Source organism: Perna viridis, chromosome 6, assembly GCF_037379345.1.
Source record: "Perna viridis isolate PV_CMFRI_1.1 ecotype Kerala chromosome 6, ASM3737934v1, whole genome shotgun sequence".
In the NCBI taxonomy this organism is placed as follows: Eukaryota; Metazoa; Mollusca; class Bivalvia; order Mytilida; family Mytilidae; genus Perna; species Perna viridis.
Window position 1 is genome coordinate 39,599,885 of NC_142450.1, and position 20,282 is coordinate 39,620,166.

The following is a 20,282-nucleotide window of genomic DNA, read 5'->3' on the forward strand; positions in this document are numbered from 1 at the left end:
TTTTAGTAGTTATTCATGTACTAAAAGTAAACATTTTCCCTCAATTCTTATAAACTATCTGTAGCATTTTTTTGACATAATCTCAGTATCATGTGAATTATAATGCAATAAGTGTTGATGATTTTAATGTTTATAAATGTTAATAAATGTTATGAATTAGAATATTTGCCTGCTCTGACAATAAATTACTGGTTTGTAATGAATAAACACTAATATTTCAAGTGCGATTTTGAAATTTATTTATAATAATTTAAACATATGATGATTTAGTTCTGGTCGAAAAAAAGGAACCCAAAACGGCATTTCTTCTTCATTGTAAACACATTTATAACTTTATCAACGTCGATTGGTCAACTTTCATATGCATGGAGAATACAATAGATAGTCTTTTGGTCAACAGTGTTGATCTCACATCACATATGTCCACCTTCCTCATTACGATGACATTTTTATCAGTTGTGGCCACCGGCATCGAAATAAAATTAGAAGACAAGTGTAAATATTTGGATACAGCTCGCTGTTGGTTACCGAGAGAGTTTCAGTGAGAGTTGTTAGTATTGGACTCATGGCCATATCCCATCTAACAATCCATCTTTGAACTTCTTCGCAAAATAGTCCAACTTCGTCAACAAGATAATTTTTGTAAACATCTAATATAGTGTTGATGGCCTACTGGTTTATACCATTTAGCTTTGATTGAAGAAGACACTTGGTAGAATGACGTTCTTTGTTAGACTCCAATCTACGTGTGAGTTCTTGGATCAGGTGGTCAACGGTAAGAACACTACTCGCTTCCAGTTCTGACTTGACAGGCACATTGACTCGATAGTGCTGTCTACCAGTCCCTCTAGTCATAGTAGAAAAATCAACAGAATCTTCTACCTCTACAGCTTTATTAAATAGCTCGTCCCAAACTTCCATAAGCCTGCGCACGCATCTGATCAACGTTTACCCCTTTCACTTCAAGCTGTTCTGAGAATAATTCCGCAAATACTTCCTCCGTTGCATGGGATGCTTTGGTGAAACCGAAAATTTGGCTGGGACTGATTGTTGCGCCTTGTCGTAAAAAACTGACACAGATAAACGCCTGTTCTTTCGTTGAACAGTCCGTCGACTCGTCTGAAAGTAATCAGAAAAATTATTGCAATCCTTGACAATTGCGGAAACAATCTGAATGGCGCACAACCCGATAATTTCGTTTTGTATATCTGATGATCTGCATGTGCCAGATGACCAGCAAGTATGGGCTTTTTCATATGTCCTCATGTGGGGGATGGCAACAAAATTGCTGTTATTTTCTTGGTTGCTCCGGATAGCAAGATTTTGCTTGCCACAAATTGAGATTTTCCTCAAATCCTCCCTCAAATCAAATTTCAATTAAGCAATACACTTGCAATTGAAGATTTGTAGACAAACTCAAGGATTTGAGGAAAATCTCAATTTGAGATTTTTTTATGAACCCGGACCCAAATAGTGTCAATTATACACGACAGAATTTGGCGACTTCTCATGATCCGACCATTGAAACGTTCCGACATTGATTCTAATATATCGGAATTTTCCTAAGATATAATGCGAAGAAACTCGGGGCTGTTTTTCTTCTTGTATCATGGTCTCCGTGGGCCAAACAACTCACAGCGTCCTTCTCTACAGAATATCTCATACATGGATGTATTTCAAGCAAAGTCCATTGCAGCCCTCTTTTGACATTTCTAATTGTCCTGAATGTTTGAATAAAGAAAGGAATCTTTAATATGGTACATGTTTTAAAAGTTTAGTGAACAATGATCCCTGACCACGCTCCTATTGTAACAAAATGTTTTTTTTGTCATTGGGTACCTCTAATTTTAGTATTTGTTTTTTAGGCTAAATTCAAGCCGTGGATTTGACTATAAAAATGTTGGAATATTACTCCAGAAGATCATAGCGTGGTATTTATGTATACTAAATAATTTTGAAGAGAACTGAATCTAATTGAAAGTTATAGTTAAGACTGAGACACTGTGTCTAATAACAATCGCTGCAATTTTGGAAATATGAAATTCAAAGTGAGTTCTGTTGTACTCCTAGGAAAGCACAAGTTGTTGCTTTTTAATACGTTTTAGTTCATTAACTAAGAAAGTCCTTTTCTGTTATCAGATAAATTTTGCGTCTAAAGTTTTGACTTTGAAGTTTTGTTTTTTCATTCTTTAGGAATGGCCAAAAAATCCACCAGAATTTGAATCTTCACTGATTGAATTAAGAGAAAAATGTACAACACTTTCATGGCGAATATTCGATGATCTCTCCATTGAAGCTAGAGGTGTGTGTATAGTTACAAGGGAACCAAGAAATCAAAAGAATGCAATCCAGGGACAAAGACCAGAAAACATGCACATACAACAAAGAACATTAAACAACCAGGGTAAGCATCCTCTGCTTTATATTAGAAACACCTGTCGAGTTGTCCATACAAAAGTGTAGGGGAGACAAAAGAGGAAAGGAAAACTATGACACGTTGGACAAATCAGTTCCCGTGGTGCTCGAATTCATGATGATTACCATAAAACTTGTACAATTGTGAGTTGAAAAATGCCATTTGGCCTTTACAAGAAAGGATAAGCTAACGGAAGGACAAAATGAGAAAAAAAAAGAGAAAAGTAACAGTCCATACTAACTCATATTTCAAAAAAAATATTATTAAATTAAAACATTTCAAAGCTTTTCTTTTCTTTTTAAAAAGAAGACATTAACGATTTGTATTTTAATAACCATCCTTGTGTTATGTTTAATTTGCAATGTCTGTTTTTCTAGGGCGGGAAATATCTTCAGAACTGTCACCGGCACATGAACACTACAGGAAATAAAACAACATTACGATCTCTGTATTATCCTCCTATTCCAGAGAAAACTGGTAGGTTCATACTGGTCCTGTTGATATTGTTTTAAACAGAATTTGGAAAGAAAGGCCTTTAACCATCACCTTCATAATTGTTCTTGTCATCCGATTGAATCGTTTACTAAGTGAAGGAATCCATCATGATTTTCCACTCTGATTATGATATTACCTTTTTTCGACAAGGCAGGATATTTTTTTACAATAACTATTTTGTTCATGTGTTCCCGCAACAAATTGTTGCGGGGTTATTCTTTGTTATTGGTCTCAAAGAGGAGTGTTAGTTCCATTGCCATTCAATTTTTAATTTCTATATATTTACCTATTGATAATTCCGCTTACCCTACCGGTGCACCTGGTCCATGTTCCGAGTTTTTAGTGGAGCCCAAGTTGCTCAATTACTTTTGTTACTTTGTATGTATAATTTTGGTTATTTTATGTTCTTTGTTGTGTCCTGTGTTCTATATCCATTTTGGTCTTTATCCCTGGCTAACATTCTTTTGATTTCCGCTAGAATCTTGTTTCCCTTGATTACTCTTTCATATCAGAGTAATTTACTTCCGGTAGCCACTTTTGTTCTCAGAAAATGACTGTAGATTACCTAACACCGACGTTAGAAAAACCGTGAATCCGGCGTTGAAACCGTAAAACCAAGGTTATCCATTGATTGTACTTTTTGGATAATCAAGGATGGTTGTTTTTTAGATTACTGATTTACTGATCGACTCAAAAGTGTCAAAACACATATACAAGATGACTGCCCAGATGATTTCTTCTGCGGTACATATTAGTTATCCAAGATAGAAAATGAAGCATTCATATTACGATATAGGTTATCCTTACCATTGATAGAACTTGCCAAAACAACCTTCTTGTACTGTATTTTTCTGCAAAGTAAATTTTATGTGTAAAAGTTGTAACTTTGTATACAAATCTTATACAGATTGTAATTTGTATTTTCAATTTATGGTATGCAAAATCAGTAAAAAATCACTTATAACTTGTACAAATTCAAATGTTAAGTTTTTTAAACAAGGTTAACCAACCATCAATTTATCAACCTATAAATGAAATGAAAGCCATACATAAGGTAGTAGAGAACGAAGAAAAACATGGCCGCCGTTACTAAAAATAGAACATGGGGGTCAGACAATAGTTTTTCGCATATATCTCCAAAACCGATAGTTTAAGCCAAAATCTTTCAATTGCTAAAATGATCCTTATTATAAGGCGTTCAAAAGTCTTTATGGATCAAAGTTGTCAGGCGACTCCTTGTACGAGTTATTGCCCTTGAAAGATGAAAAATGACTTTTTTAAGTTTTCAGTCAATATCTTGAAAACTATAATAGATAGAAAAAAAACTTTTAATTTCTGAAATAATCCTTTTGATAAGTCCTACCAAAGTCTTCTTGGGTCAACCTTGTTGAACAACTCCACTGCTAAATTTACTGACAATGAAAGACAAACTTCAACCAGATGAGCGATTCAGGCCCTTGGGAACCTGTTGTTTCGTCTCCGACATGCCATACGAAAACTAAGCTATAATACTGGTCTCACCAATTACCGACAAGAGGTGTCAAGAAATGGCCAAAAACATCAAGATTTCTAGAAATAAGCGACAAGAAGATTTTTAAATATATTTTTTGACAGTTCTAACATCGTTGGGAATTTTTCAGACCTTTCTATACGTTTACGTATCTTCTTTGTATCAATTTGATCCGATGGAGCTGTGTAGCAAATAGAGTCGTCACATTCTGAGACGTTTGTATAATATTGATTTGTTGTGACATGCATCATTAATTTGATCCTCTATCCTACATAAAACACCTAAATGAACTGTCCCGTACTATCATACATCGTGTACTAAGTTACAGCCCTAGATTAATCCTACGAGGAGGAATGACCCGGCCAGCGAAAGCTATATTTTTATATAGCGTAGCTGGCCGAGTGGTCTAGGGCGCTGGACTTTGTGCAGGCGGTGTTGCCATATATATCACGGCGGTACGAGTTCGAATTTGACAGTTCTAACATCGTTGGGAATATTTCAAATCTTCCTATACGTTTACATAACTTCCCTGTATCAATATGATCCGATGGAGCAGTGTAGCGAAGAGTCGTCACATTCTGAGACGTATATATATATATATATATATATTCAACTACGTCCTCTTACAGATTACACCTGCCTCATTTTATTATTTTGGTGATTTTCAATTCACTTCAATGTATGATTTTAGCGCGGACATTCGTTTTGTTAGTGAGTAATTCTTAAAAAAAAGTCACGTATACATGACATTTTCCCCCGATTATACAGGTTTTGTTGATCAGCAAGATAAATTTTACCAAATGTTAGAGCTAACTGTAAGTAATAATTTTAACAACTTAACATCTTTAGCTAGGCTAGTGACTTAGGCATGAATTCAATTGACGCTGTAAATTGCGTTGTCTTTTTTTCCAGAACACAACAGTTTTCTGCTAATCTGAGTTACATGACCGTGCTACAAGAGACATTGACATGAAACATATATAACATACCATTAAGAATATGACATAATAGCAGCTTCAGTAGCTTTTCCAGTCTACGAAGAAAACAACATAAACATGTAATAAGTCTTAATGTGGCCTCGATTCCATCTCTACAGATTTCTTCGTAAGGTTACTTAATTTGCAAGTGTAAAGGTGGTTGTGAAACTTCAAAATGCAAGTACAAAATGACATGTGTAATTCTCGTTGTCACGGTTCATTGACATGCTGTAATAAGTAGCTTTCAAAAGTCAAAATTAATTGAGCCAAAGTTGGAATCATGTGATATAACAGTGCAAATATTTCTTTTCCATAAATCTGTGTTCATACTGGCATGTTGAATTTTTTTTATTTCATTTTAAACAATGACAAATGGATAAAAATTTGTACAGTTATGAGTGATTTTTTTTTGCTGATTTTGTACAAGTTTTAATTTGTATTCACTAATATTATAGAAATTATGATTGGCATAAATTGAAAATACAAATTAAGATTAAAACAAAATTTTCATAGTAATGTGTACAAAATTACAATTTGTACACAATATAAACATTTCACGTAAAAAAAATCAGGTGTTACCTACGGGGACCTCAATTAATCGTGAAACGGTCGACGCTGATTAAAAAACCTCGAGCGGACGTAAAGCGCGACGCGTAACACAACATCAGGATTGTCAATGCAAACTATGAGGGAAAAACGTTTTTAGCTAGTGTGACAATGTTGCAAGATTCCGAAAAAATGACAATGCTGTAATATTTTACAACGGAAAAGGATAAGATATGGATTTTATTGAAATTGAGAAAAATAACATTCTGAAAATTCATTATACTAAACCCGTACAAGAGCATTACTAAAGAAACCATAGCTGCTAACTACATTTATCCTCGTATTTCGGACCAAATTGGAAGTGTAACAATCCTATAAGCCTCAGTAAAATAGCTCATATTTCAAAACTGCGTTTTGAGGGTAATTTTGCTAATTATATAAGCAATTATTTATTTTGAGTAAAATATAATTTATTTAGTAATAAAATCATAACCTTTTCTTAATTATAAATCTTCGTCATTTGCTTCTACAGTCAGTTTTCCCATTTCCTCTCTCCATATGGGACGAATTATTTTTCCAACACATCATAAGAACATCATAGAGTAATACCAATATGACTACCAGAACCTCCTTGTTTGATAAGGCAATGATAAGTTTTACAATTAATTGGTATTACTTACAAATAGTAGTTTTGTATATTTATATGATTAATAAAAAAATGATACCTGGGACAAGCTGAAAAAGTCGAATTAAAAAAAAAATTATACCTGTTAAAAGCGTCCCTAAAAAATGACCTATGCCTAATGTTTTGGTATTTTTATCAAATGCCCTTATATTCAAAATTAAATAAGAAGAAAGTGGTTCTTTCGCGCGAAAATGGAAATTATTGGGCATTTTTCTATATCCATATAGGCTGAATATTCAGTGGAGTATGAACAGTACGCGTAACGTCTCGTAATCGTAGTAATGTTGAAGATCTAGAACGCCATGATTTACATGATTAAATAACATTTGAATTTCCTTGGTTCAAATGTTTATGTTGTAATATGTTTCAATATTTTCTGTTTTAAAAGTAAATGAAATTATATTTAAAACTTTGTTAGGTATTGCTGAGTTTCGACCTTTTTTTAAATTATAAACAGCAGTCGTTTGTCTAAAATAAACAGCATACAGAATCATGCTGAAGCATCGAACGATATCAGAGAGTGCCACGTTACAATCGATTTTGTCCTTTGTTGCAATTAACCAGTAAGGCAAGCCTATGTATATGTGTAAATCCGTTTCGCTTAAGATCTCCGTCCCCTTTGGCCACTGATTCTCCATCCCCAGAAACGTTGGTGGACACGAGTTTCGCGGAACAATACATGCAGTACTCATGTGTTGTAATTAAACAATGTTTGTTTGTTTTGTTTGTTGGGGTTTAACGTCCGAGCAGCAATATTTCAGCTATATTCAGACGATGAACATGAAATTGGTGATAAAATGAACATGAAATGATGATGAAATGAAAAAGGGATGGACACAAGGACAATGGGGTTGAGAAATTTTGATTGCCACTGGAAATAGGGAGAGGTGGGTAGGGTCGGGCAATTTAGCCGCCTGTGGCGGAGCCCTATGGTTCCTACTCTGGGAGAATACCACAATAGGGTTCTTTAACGTGCGAGGAACGTGGCATCTTTCCCAACACGGTGCACCACTATGGTTTGCGTTCAGGTTTTCCGTATTATAGCCTGAAACCCCAGCATGTAACACGCCAGGGGTACCCCATTCCACCACCTGGGGCACACATCTCAGTTGCTATGTGGGCAGAGCGCCCTAGCCCCTGGCTAGGGTTCTGAGCACTATTTAGTCGCTTTTTACGACATGCTTAGCGCTGTTGCAGGCCTATTATTTTAACACCCGGACCTGCACGGGGCTGTAATTAAACAAAACGGTCAGAATGTCAGCAAAAATACATATGGTCATATTTATGCATGACCGAGGCATTCCTTTTTAGGGGCTGGTTAATATTATGACTAGAACCTATTTTTTCGAAATAATCGCTCAAACCCAGAAATTCAAATGATCCGTGTCTACTACATTGTTGCAGAATCCCTTTTCAGACGAATTCTGCCAATGAACACGCAACAACTTGTTAGCATACATGTAATTTGTTTATAGGTACATACAGAGGACACACAAAATAATATGTATAAATATAACCTTCAAAAAATAAAAGACATTGCTGCAAAAAAATATTAAAGATAATAGAGATGTACACATTGAACGGTTTCAGGTTTGGCTGATAACCAGCTGAGATGTGGGGAACATTCTGATTATGGCAGTCTGACTACGCTCTTCCAAAATCACGTTGGAGGATTAGAGGTAAAAACATTTGTTGTAGGTTTGATGTTTTGTTTACTGGTATGGATATATCCATATATAGTATTAGTTCTTGTAAGTACACAATGTCATTTCTGAGCACAGGCACTAACAGCAGTCAATTTCATGAATACTATACTTAATTGTTTTACATAGATGGATATTCATAACCATCTCCATACCCAATCCAAAGAATGTGTCACGTTACATGAACATGTAATAGAGAAAACGGTTCTACGTTTCAACATAGTTCGAATTCAACAAAAGTTCAGAAGAAAACAGCTTATCTATGTATTGTGTTATTGTTTATTGTTCACAATAATCTTAACCTTATAAAACAAGAACAAAGTACATGTGAAGGGTGAGAATTAAAATTCAACTAATACTCCCATAAATACATCTGTGTGTTTGTCTTATAAAGAAATAACTCACTGTATCTATACGTCAACCATAGTCATTATCGTTTTTCATTCTATAAGCTTGAGTGTCATAACTATTTTTTACCGTTATATCTTAAATAAAAAAATTAATGTCGAAATAGAATTGCTTCCTATACTTTTCCGAGAATAGGTGGCCTTTGATGGGAATTGACCTATAAGAAATGAAGTAATTTTGTTTTAAAGACCTCTCTGTATTCTTTATTACATCCTGTATCTCGCCTCCATTTCCCCACTATATGGAAGGGTAATCAAGGGAACCAAGATTCATTCTAGCCTCGTCTTTGACAAGTCATCAGAGAAAAATACTTTGGTGGTGAAATGCGCTGACGTCCTGTAAATTTCTTAATAGCTATTCGACAGTTGCATTAAAATGTAAAACGGATGATTTGTCGTAATCAATCGGTTGGAAATAACCGTTTACTTACTCAAATATATTTTGCGACTGTCATTCAATAATGCATGTAACAGAATCTTCTTCTGTAAAATTAATCACATGCTGTGTAGTATATTTCAATGTCTTCTTGTTTCAGATGACGACAAGAAAATCAATTAAATAATGTCTTCTTTGTCATAAATGTTTATTTGACGACAGGTATTGAATACTTCTGGCGAGTACATCCCTGTTCCACCCAAACCAGGAACAATTGTGATTCATTGGTGACCTAATGCAGAGGTGGACCTCAGACAGGCTTAAGGCAACGGCAAGTTGATAGATTTATTTTCATGACGACAGGAAGTGTCTTAACGGCTGTGTTCAACATTGATTATAATGGTCAGGAAAATGCTATTTATTTTATTTTATGATTTTCCCAAGTAATAAGAGACTTCAGTAGACATCATATGTCTTCCAACAATCTTGCAAGGAAATAAACAAACATATAAGGACAGTCTTACAATATCATTTGGTTTAATAAATGTTTTTTTTCAGGGATTCTTTAAATTAACATTGACTAGAACAAAAGATTATAATCTTTTTGCAGCTGAGCTAACCTAAACTTTCAATATATGTTTACACTTTCCGTCCGCCCTTCTGTCCACACTCCGTACTAGCCCGAAGAACGCTTTGAGAGATCAAAATAATATTTTGTTAGAATCTAAATACATTTGTAATTAGGTCCTGGTTTTTCTGGTAATGTAAGTGAATATACCGACATAGGATGGGGATGGTAAAACAATGCTGGCTTCTGCAACAGGAATGTTTAGATAGTTTTGGTAGCTGTTGATATATTTGTATAAAAAACAAAACCTTTTAATGGCATGGCCTAACGAATATCGACCTTATGCTCAAAGAATTGTAGTGTGTAATTATTATGTAAATAAAAAAACCCTTCTCCGTCTTATCTTATGATTACCATAATTCTTAATCAGTATCTATAGTGTAATGAAATGGTATTTTTAAGTTTTGAATTCGTTCCAGACTTCCTTTCGTTTCTTTCTTTAATCAAATTAAAACATCTTCTTTTTTTCAGAAGCATCGAGTCTGCATTCCCGAGGGTACACAGTCCCTTACTCGGCAGTCAATAGCTGTTCCCCGACGACGACACCATGATAGAATGTTTAGATAAATCCGGAAAATACACACCATTACGGGCATTGGACTATTGAACGGATAAACTCAGTGCATATACAGTTAATTACTTAATTTTCGCCAAATATCGTTTTCTGTGATAAATTATCGATAAAATATTGTTTGAATCTATTTTAGTTATTAATATGAAGAATTTAATCACAACGGTATTATGGAGTTACATTTATAGATGTTGTTTCTGATATCACGTTGGAAATAATCCTTGTTGACATCCTCGTAACGGTAATCAATACGGCCCCGTGCAGGTCCGGGTGTTAAAATAATAGGCCTGCAGCAGCGCTAAGCATGTCGTAAAAGGCGACTAAATAGTGCTCAGAACCCTAGCCAGGGGCTAGGGCGCTCTGCCCACATAGCAACTCGGTTGTGTGCCCCAGGTGGTGGAATGGGGTACCCCTGGCGTGTTACATGCTGGGGTTGTCAGGCCATAATACGGAAAACCTGAACGCAAACCATAGTGGTGCACCGTGTTGGGAAAGATGCCACGTTCCTCGCACGTTAAAGAACCCTACTGTGGTATTCTCCCAGAGTAGGAACCATAGGGCTCCGCTACAGGCGGCTAAATTGCCCGACCCTACCCACCTCTCCCTATTTCCAGTGGCAATCAAAATTTTTCGACCCCATTGTCCTTGTGTCCCATCCCTTTTTCATTTCATGTTCATTTTATCATCAATTTCATGTTCATCGTCTGAATATAGTGAAATATTGCTGCTCGGACGTTAAACCCCAACAAACAAAAAAGTAATCAATACGATTTCACCTTTGACCTTTCAAGCACTGAGAGCGCGATTTTAGTCTGACAGGAAGTTGTTTCGAAAAACCGAATAAGGATCTTGACTAGTTTCGAATTTTTAACAAAAAACAAAACTTAATTAATATTGCTCACATCTAAAAGGAACGGTTGTTTTGTAAAATAACACTATTTTCACCTTCGTCCTCTTGCAGGTAATACCTGCCTCATCTTATAATGAAACATTTTATTACAAGGTAAATTTCAGACCGAATGCTGAATTGTAGGTTTTCGTACGAATCGGGAAGAAAATGGAAAAATCGGAAACATGCATGCCAAACCCCAGATCTGACAGTGCATTTTCGCTCAAAGATGATTTCTGTATTTGAAAAGACCACTATTTGATATCTGCATCACTGCATTTGTGCAGAAAGATTTTCAATAGACTGTTAGAAAAATGAGGGTTTTGACCGAGTTGTCTGCCCTTGGAATGTTTATTTTCAGCGCATTTCAAATATATTATACCTCAATTTACCAGACTGATAAGGAAAATCTTGTCCTTTTTCCCTTAATTTTTGTAGTGCGAATAGAAAAATTAAACTTCAAAATGTTGTTTTTTCATGTCATATTTCACTCACTGCCTGATTCTTACACTGGCAATCAACTGTTTCAAAAGAAGAAGTTACTTGTCCGAGACTCTATTATGAACTTACTACCGAATTAGATTCAGTGTCAGAATATCAGTGATACTTTTAGTTTTTACAGTTATTCAGGAAAGATTTAGAAAAAATCCGTGATAAAAGATGATGATATAGTCACATAATATATCAAGTAACGTGCTTTTGTTTTGTGCTATATTTTTTTTTAAAAAGAATTCGCTAGAACTTCTACTTTAGTTATGTCTGATAGAGGTGAATGCACTTAGCTGAAAGACGTTGGTTTAGATTAAGATAAAATAACTGGATTTCGACGACAAATGGCCCCTTCCAATGAAATTCACCATTTACAAAATGGTTACGGAAAAAAATGCAATCTTAAGTTTCTCACGAGGTTCTGCACTAAAATCTACATCTAGTTAACAAAATCACTTTCGAACGGTATTATATGGTTCTCTCAGATATAAAGTATCTGCTTTGTCTTTGTCAAAAATATCTTTCTTTAACATTCACCAATACTTCCCTGTACAGGAAATTAATCAAAATTTCAAAATGCGGTCAAATTTTATTTTTTGATAGAACCGGCATTAGTTTCAGAAGATTTTCCGATTGTTTACATTGAGAGCATAAATAATTTCTTCTTTTAGTCAGAAACCGGGTGCTCGGTCTATGAATGAATCATTATAAATTCCTCAATTTCCAATCCTCATCTATCAAACGTGTCACATTAATCTCACACCGACTTACTTTGTACTAAAGGATGGAATGGTCAAAGCAGTATTTTTTTTTATTAACTTTGACACATAGCAAATTTTCTAGGAATGATAATGAACCAGGGGTGGATGGTATAATCCACACTGTTGAGTAAATCGTTGTATAATTTACGTAAAAGTGCAGATTATACCACATCCCTCTCTTCAGATTAACTAGTACCGATAGGTCATTTTTCTATTTAACAGTTAGAAACTGGAATCAGATAAGTGTAAAAAAAACAAGCATTTTTAAAAGAATCATTAAAGGACAACGGGAAAAAACTCCTGAGTACTTCAATTTTGGTGAAAGGAAAGTTAATGTTATACAAACAAGGCTAAGAAACATTTACAATTCCCTAAATGCTGATTTGTTTCGTATAAATGTAGTGCCATACTTTTCTTGTAGTTGTGGACATTCTTTCGAAGATTGCATCCATTATTTCACGGAATGCAATTTGTATAATAAACATAGAAATTCCCTGCTGGCACGGGTTGGCGGTTTTAGCGTAACGATAGAATTTGTTGGCTGATGAAAGTCTTGCATATAATGAAAACAGATGTTTTTGCTTGTGTTCATCATTTTATCAAACGAACTAAAAGGTTGAATAATACTTCATGTAAATATGAAATAACTATATCTCACGTTACCCCCACCCCGCCATTTTTGCCAGACCCCATTTTTATTCCATTTTATATTGTTCAGGTTAATTTTCATTGCCTGTTCCTATTATCTGTTATTGTTAATTTAAGTTATATTTAATTGCCGTCATTATGCATTCTTACGCCGGATTTGCCTCCATGAATCCGGGCCTGCGAACACCATTTACATCAAGGAAATATTTTATTCCAATTTCTATTTCTATTCACCTTACACACATTATGCCTGATTCTTAAACAGAGAGGTTTTTAAAAATATTGTCATACAATATAATAGCTCTAAGCAGAGTGATATATCATTTTAATAACATTTCTCTTTCTAGAGTTATGTCTTCTAAAAGTAATTGTCTTAAAAACCTTGTCCAAACTTAAAATTTGTTGTCTTGACAAAATTATCATTTTATAATTTTAAAGTTATCCTTTTTTCAATGTAACGGCATTTAAGTACAAAAATGTATATACCTCCTCGAAAGGAGCGAGAAAAGTCATATTCATTTTTTCAAGAGCAAAACTTACTGCTGCAAGGAATTGTCATATAGCATTTGGTCATTGCACTCATCTCGTACAATTGAACAGTTAGAATATTTCATCAGATAATCTATCATTTACGGTTTTAGATTGTAACAAATACAAGAATCGGGGTATCTAATTAATTGCAATTAATAGAAATAATAATTGGAAGTAGGAATCGACGCATCATTTTCACCCAATGGAGACTCTAACAGCACTGATATACCCTATGTTCTTTATTATGGCACAATGACAATTATTTTTCAGAAGAATAAACTGTATTTTATTTAAATCTCTGAGAGATCGATCATTTAGTCAAATGGTTCCGAAGAATAATTATAGGAAAAAAAAATAAATGCTGTAGACCAGGACAGATCAAACTTGTTAGTGATGACTTAACAACCATTTTTATGTACATAAAATACGCGTTTAAAAATATACTTAAATAAAACAAAACAATAAACAACTCCTAGATTTAAAAATATCTCTATGGACGAAGACTGATATATCATCACGTGGTATGTAGATGGAAGGAGGGTTTATAACAGCTTTGTTTATCAATATTAACTGACATTTACTATAGCGTTATTGACAACAGTTTCTTGACAAAAATATTAACGGTGAAAATCTCTAGTTTTCACGTTATATCATAGAGTAAAATTAATGTTGAAAGTAGTGTTTTCAAAACTCTGTAAAGATGGTTATAAGAGCTTCATCCGATTTACAACCCGAAAGAAGCTATGGAACGGAAACAGATTCTAACTTGAACTGAACAGAAAATTTATTTCAATAACAGGGACAGAAGTTACGAGAACAAACTAAAATGGTCGACAATACAACCGGAAGTTACGTCCTTTACTATGGGATGAACGGTTACGGAATAACTCTGTTCTACCTCGGTATCAACATTTTAGTTTTCTTCATTGCTATCGCTGCTGCTTTATTGAATGGTATTATAATATTTATTTTATTCAAACGTGACTTCAGAGAAGACGTATCGTGCATATTTATCAGCCATCTTGCCTTGTCGGATTTCCTCAGTGGAATTTTATTGCTTTATAACACTATTTACAATCTTATCCACTATAAACTCTTCTACGAGTGTGCTGTTAGATTTGGACTGGTAAATGGAGTCTTCCTGAACTCTTCAATAGCACTCCTTTTCTTGACCATAGAGCGATATGCTAAAATAATTCTTCCGTACCGATATGCCAACATGATCACACCATCAAGAGCAAAGCTTGTCATGAAACTCTCGTGGTTGATTTGCGTCACCGTGTGCCAAGCGCCACTTTTTGGATGGAACCAAGATACTTCAGAAGAATTTTGTCGCTTTTTTGGAGTGTTTACCAAAACTTTCCTAAAATTGTATTCGGCAGTCATGTCAATAATAACTTACATAATACTGTTAATGTACTTCCATATCTTGTTCATAGCACTGAAACAGAACAAGAAAATACGAGAAGATAGGCAAGAAGAGATAAAAAAGAGCCATACACATATTTGGTGGAAACCGACGAAAACTGCATTAATTATTGTCGGAATTCATCTCTTCAGTTGGCTTCCTACAGGTACATATTTTCAACTTCTTCTGATATGTAAGTTATATTCACATGACTGTATTCCGGTGAGGGGAGCAAACAGGAGAAAATTGGAATAGGGATAATTGTTTTAGGAATTTGCAAAAAATCCATTGTCACGATTAATCGTTTCTTTCATCCGTAAATCTATAATTAAAAACTTAAAACAAGCAATGCAGTACACTGAGAAAAAATGGTGAGAAATAACATCTATTGTATCGCTCTACTTTTTTTTGTTTTCATTCGAAATCAAATTTTAAAAAAAGTTATAAATATAAAACTAATTAATTCTTGATATTTGGTTTAAAATAGGTAATCACAGGGGTTTCTGGTCGGCTATATTGAAATTTAAAAAATGACCGTCGTTCGAAAATAAAAAAAAATATATAAAAAATTCGAAAAAAAATCATGAACCCATAGAAACTGATTTTGGTGCCTCCTGTATGTCAAGCCGTTGTGGAATTTATTGACATCAATAAATATTTAATTAGATGTTAATAAACATTTATCAATATGTGCATACATGATTTATTGATATCAATTAATAGATGAATTATTAACATGTTGATAAATATTAATCAACGTTTTAATAAATCATTTATTAATTAAACGCACGATAAACGAACGCTCTTCTATCGTGCGTTTAAACGAACGCTCCTATCACGTGCGTCTAAACGCATGATAGACGAACGCTCACACCCCTGTGACAATGGTAACGTTTAAGTGGCGGATACAGAGGGAATGCAGGGGATTGGCACCTCCCTTTTTATCGGACAATTTGTCATTTTCATGTGTAAAATTGACAAAAATGGCAAATAATGCTCTAGCAACCCCTTTTTCTGAGGAACCTCGGCTGGCACCACCCTTTTCAATGTATCTGGATCCGGTCCTGCGTTTGGGGAACATCTGTGTTGGTGTCCGACACAATTAGTACTAGTTGAATTAGATGTACACGTGTATTGTTAGATGACTGTAATCAGATAAATAACTCGTGAATAATAAATGATCTAATATACTGAGTGATTTAAAATTCTATCAATTTCACTAAAAAATGTGTGGGCAATTGAACATAGATGAAATATGTAACATCAAACAATCGTTAAAAATGTTTTATGTAGCACTTATAGCTAATTAATCGGACATTGGAAATTTTCCGATTTGGAACGGGTTATTGCCTGAAATCTCATTACATTGCTTATAACAAGCTTTGAAAGATTTATTTCTAAACTCACAATGGATAAGATGTTTGCAAATCTGTCTGTCTGTTTGTTACACTTATGGTAACAGTGTAATCCGAAACTCTTTTCATAACTTTATGAAGAAAATGTCAAGATGAAACTTCACAGTTATTGAATTTAAGGATATGTTAATAACACGTGTCGAAAAGTGACCATGTTTTTAAACAAAATTTACAATGAGCGTAGGATAAAGTAATTGTTCATGGGGAAGCTGAATGATTGCAAAAAGGTTAAAACTATAAGTTATTTGTACACATTAATAAAAAGGATACAGTACAATCTATTTTTTTAAACTACTTGTAAGCCCTCCTGGCAAAAAATTAGAATCAAGACCTTTCGATTTGACCAAACTTGGTAAAAATTTGTAACTAAGGAAAATATACTTAATTATTATCAATTTAGATCGAAAATCAGAATTGGTATAACAGTAGCCAGAGCCTGTATAATGCTTGATCGCATCTACAGCTATCTCTTACACCGGCACCGGCAATAGTAGACATACCCCGTTATGGTACACTAGTTTAATTCCTTGTTGCCAATAAACAAAACTATCACTCCGAACTTATGTAGAATGATGATTAATTTGGTTTGTATAAACAAAGTTAACCTCTCATCAGTACATGCTGTTCATTTATATGCATTTACCCGAATAAACCTATACTTTCGGAATTCTGGTTGTCTACAAATGTTAGACACATGATAGCTAGGAAGAAAACCCCTATAAGATAACCTAGAAAGGAATATATAAAGAGGTGTGCCGAGTACCAGACGAAAGAGGTTGTCTTCACATTTCATCCAGATATTTAGCCCCCCCCCAAAAAAAAAACAAAAAAACAAAAAAACAAAAAAAAACAAAAAACAAAAACAAAACAAAAAAAAAAAAAAAGAAAAAAAAAAAAAAAGGGCAGTCATTCCGATAAAGAACGGATTTCCAGGGTATTATTTGCTCATTTCGACCAATTTTTAGACAAATCCATAAGCAAAATTTTTAATGCTGTTATCGCCTCTTGAAATCGGAATTATGTGACTAATGAAAATACAACTTTGCCTAGACGGTGGCTTAATAATTATGTTACGACAGTTTTCCTGATAATGGCGTAAGTCAGCGGACTGGTGTTATTGATGTTTCTATATAGGTGTCTATGCAGCAATTTGTAGCACTTGTGCTATAGATTAGTTGTAACTAGATGAGAGGTACATGTATCTTACATTATGCCAAGACAAAACAACGTTGACTATTAAGGGCCTAATGTATAATTCTAATTTTTAACATAGATTGACATGCTGTTTACTCGTCATTTCTGCTCAACCTGTACTTTCCTACACTATTTTTAAAGCCATCTTGTAGAAGGAAATGCCTTAAAATTCATTTTGGTTGTCATAGAAATATCATCGATATGCTATAAAATCTATTCATTTTTTTTTCATTTCCGACCTTTAGAAAATTTATTGAAGATATAAACACATTTTAATTGTCTTTACACCAATTCACTTGTTTTTTAATTGCAGGGATATACGTCGCCTTAGCATCAACAGATAAACTGGAGTACTTAAACCTAGCTGAGAAGGGAACAATCTTGACGTATGTGACCTCCATTGTGTATCTTAATTGCATCGCTAACCCCTTGATTTATGCCTGCAAGATAAAAAAAGTTAGTCGTGTATTGCGGAGGGCTTTTAATATGAAAGAGAATGTAGCTTTTGTTACCGACTTTGGAAATAAGCGCGATGCATGGTCGTCACATGATAAGCCCCAACACGAGTCACACAGTTCTCAAGATAATGGAGTAAAATAACTTAACATTATTTCTAAACGCGGAATTCACAATGCCACATCTTCGGAATGTTTTAACCACTGTGTCTTATTTGAAACTTGGAACGTGATTTGAGCATACATTCCGAAAATGTCTACAGGTTTGGATAAACGGAAGAAAAGAAATTACATAGACATCGAACGTAAATAAAACAAGCTAAATGTTAAGAAAATTCCAGATAAAATCATGGAAATAAATAAGTTTAGCGTACTTGTATCCAACTCCTTAAAATAAGTTTTAACAACATTCAAAAGGCTAAAAATATCATTGTGCTTTGTATATACAAAACCCGTGATCGTCCATGACTACATGTCCAAGATTTGTCATTCAGTTCTGGTCGTCCATGACTACATGTCCAAGATTTGTCATTCAGTTCTGGTCGTCCATGACTACATGTCCAAGATTTGTCAACCAGTACTGGTCGCCCATGACCACATGTTCAAGATTTGTCATTCAGTTCTTGCAAACAAACTCATGAAAACTATTTTTAAGACGCTAATATTGTTAGCGACTTCTGCATTCGTAATTTCAGAACTTTATATTGGCATATGATTTGCATAATTATATATTACTACTCCAACTTATGCTGCAGATCTGCGCCGTGTTTACCAACATAACGTCATAGTTCTAGCTTCATACGAGATAAAAATGTATCTCTTAATTATCATACACGTGTGTTCTAAGTGTGTTTCTTGCTTGTATGAGAACGGGAAATTTACATGAAATGATCGGTTAGCATTGAACATTACCCACTTTTCGATTCAGACACAGGGGCTCGTTACAAGACTATATAGGTCATATACAAAAGCAGGGCACGATATCTATAAATATTCATTGTCAGTTGTTTTATCTGGTTACTATTCTGGTTCCCTGATCAATATCATAAACGATTCAAAGATCTTAAAATATGTCTCCTCTCTTAAAAATATCATACACATGTCTATGTTTTTTTGCTTGTATGAGAACTGGAAGTTTACATTAAAAGATGAAATGATCGATTAGCATCGAATTTATGTACCCAGTTTCCGAATCAAACACAGGGGGCTCGTTCAATCGACTATATAGGTCATTTACATTATCAGGGCCCGATATCTATTTATATATATAACCATTGCCAGTTGTTTTATCTAGTTCCTGTTAACCAGTTGTTTTGATTGAAATCATTCGAATCATCACGGTTACGACTGAAAGAGTAATCATATCAAGGAAACCAAGATTCTAGCCCAGTCACCCGATTTTAGAGCATTTCGTATTCGTGCCATTTCGGATGTTGAAAATCAATGGCAGAGAATATTTGATATTAGCGACTTTAAAGACTTCAGGCTTTGATTTATGTTGTAAATCGAAGTTTAAATTGTGATTCTTTGAAGAATTTATATATTGAAGTTGTCATCAAAGTAAGGATAAAAACATCATCACATTATCAAAAAGTTAAACGCAGATGTGCAGTTTAATGTAAATAATTGTAATAATGTCACTGAGCAAGTCTTAATTAAGTATAATTAACTATGAGTATTTGTGTGCACTTCAAGCAGGAATGACCATTTGTAACATCAGCGTTTTAAATGTTCAACAATACCAAAATATAACAGAAATCCAAAAAGGAATACAGGAACAAGAGGTATCTGCGATCAGTAAGTATTTGACTACTTCAAACATGCGGCTAATTCTGAAGTCAAGGCACAACAAAAATAAACATAAAAAAATAACAAAAAGTCTTAAAAATGTATTATGAAATAAATGCAAGACACATCCAAATCGTACAAAATGAAATTATGCACTGTGTGATCTTAGTATAGAGTAATGATTACAAAATCGTAAGGTGAGATTCCCTGGTTTCAGCCCGTGACACGTTGGAGGCTTAACATGGTCCTAAAATCTAAAATATCTATTTATGTGCATTTCAACTTCAGAAAGACAGACAGTACGTTTCATTACTTAAATATCATATTGTTATGTCTCAAGCCATTCCATTGAACATTAATATTTTTCAAAGAAAATATAACATTGCTTCT

The 20,282-nt window shown here is 34.2% G+C and overlaps 2 protein-coding genes across 2 annotated transcripts; both read left to right on the plus strand.

The window, feature by feature from the left end:
• Positions 1-201: 201 nt before the first annotated feature.
• On the plus strand, positions 202-9,634 carry LOC148614919 (uncharacterized). Its single transcript, XM_088586210.1, has 5 exons — positions 202-1,931; positions 2,194-2,302; positions 2,794-2,893; positions 8,220-8,308; positions 9,338-9,634. Exons 2-5 carry the CDS (start codon positions 2,279-2,281, stop codon positions 9,404-9,406), a joined length of 282 nt encoding a protein of 93 aa, XP_088442336.1. The 5' UTR covers positions 202-1,931; positions 2,194-2,278; the 3' UTR covers positions 9,407-9,634.
• Positions 9,635-14,023: 4,389 nt separating this feature from the next.
• Positions 14,024-18,441, plus strand: LOC148614920 (adenosine receptor A1-like). The gene is made up of 2 exons (XM_088586211.1): positions 14,024-15,206; positions 17,963-18,441. Exons 1-2 carry the CDS (start codon positions 14,459-14,461, stop codon positions 18,247-18,249), a joined length of 1,035 nt encoding a protein of 344 aa, XP_088442337.1. The 5' UTR covers positions 14,024-14,458; the 3' UTR covers positions 18,250-18,441.
• Positions 18,442-20,282: the final 1,841 nt, after the last annotated feature.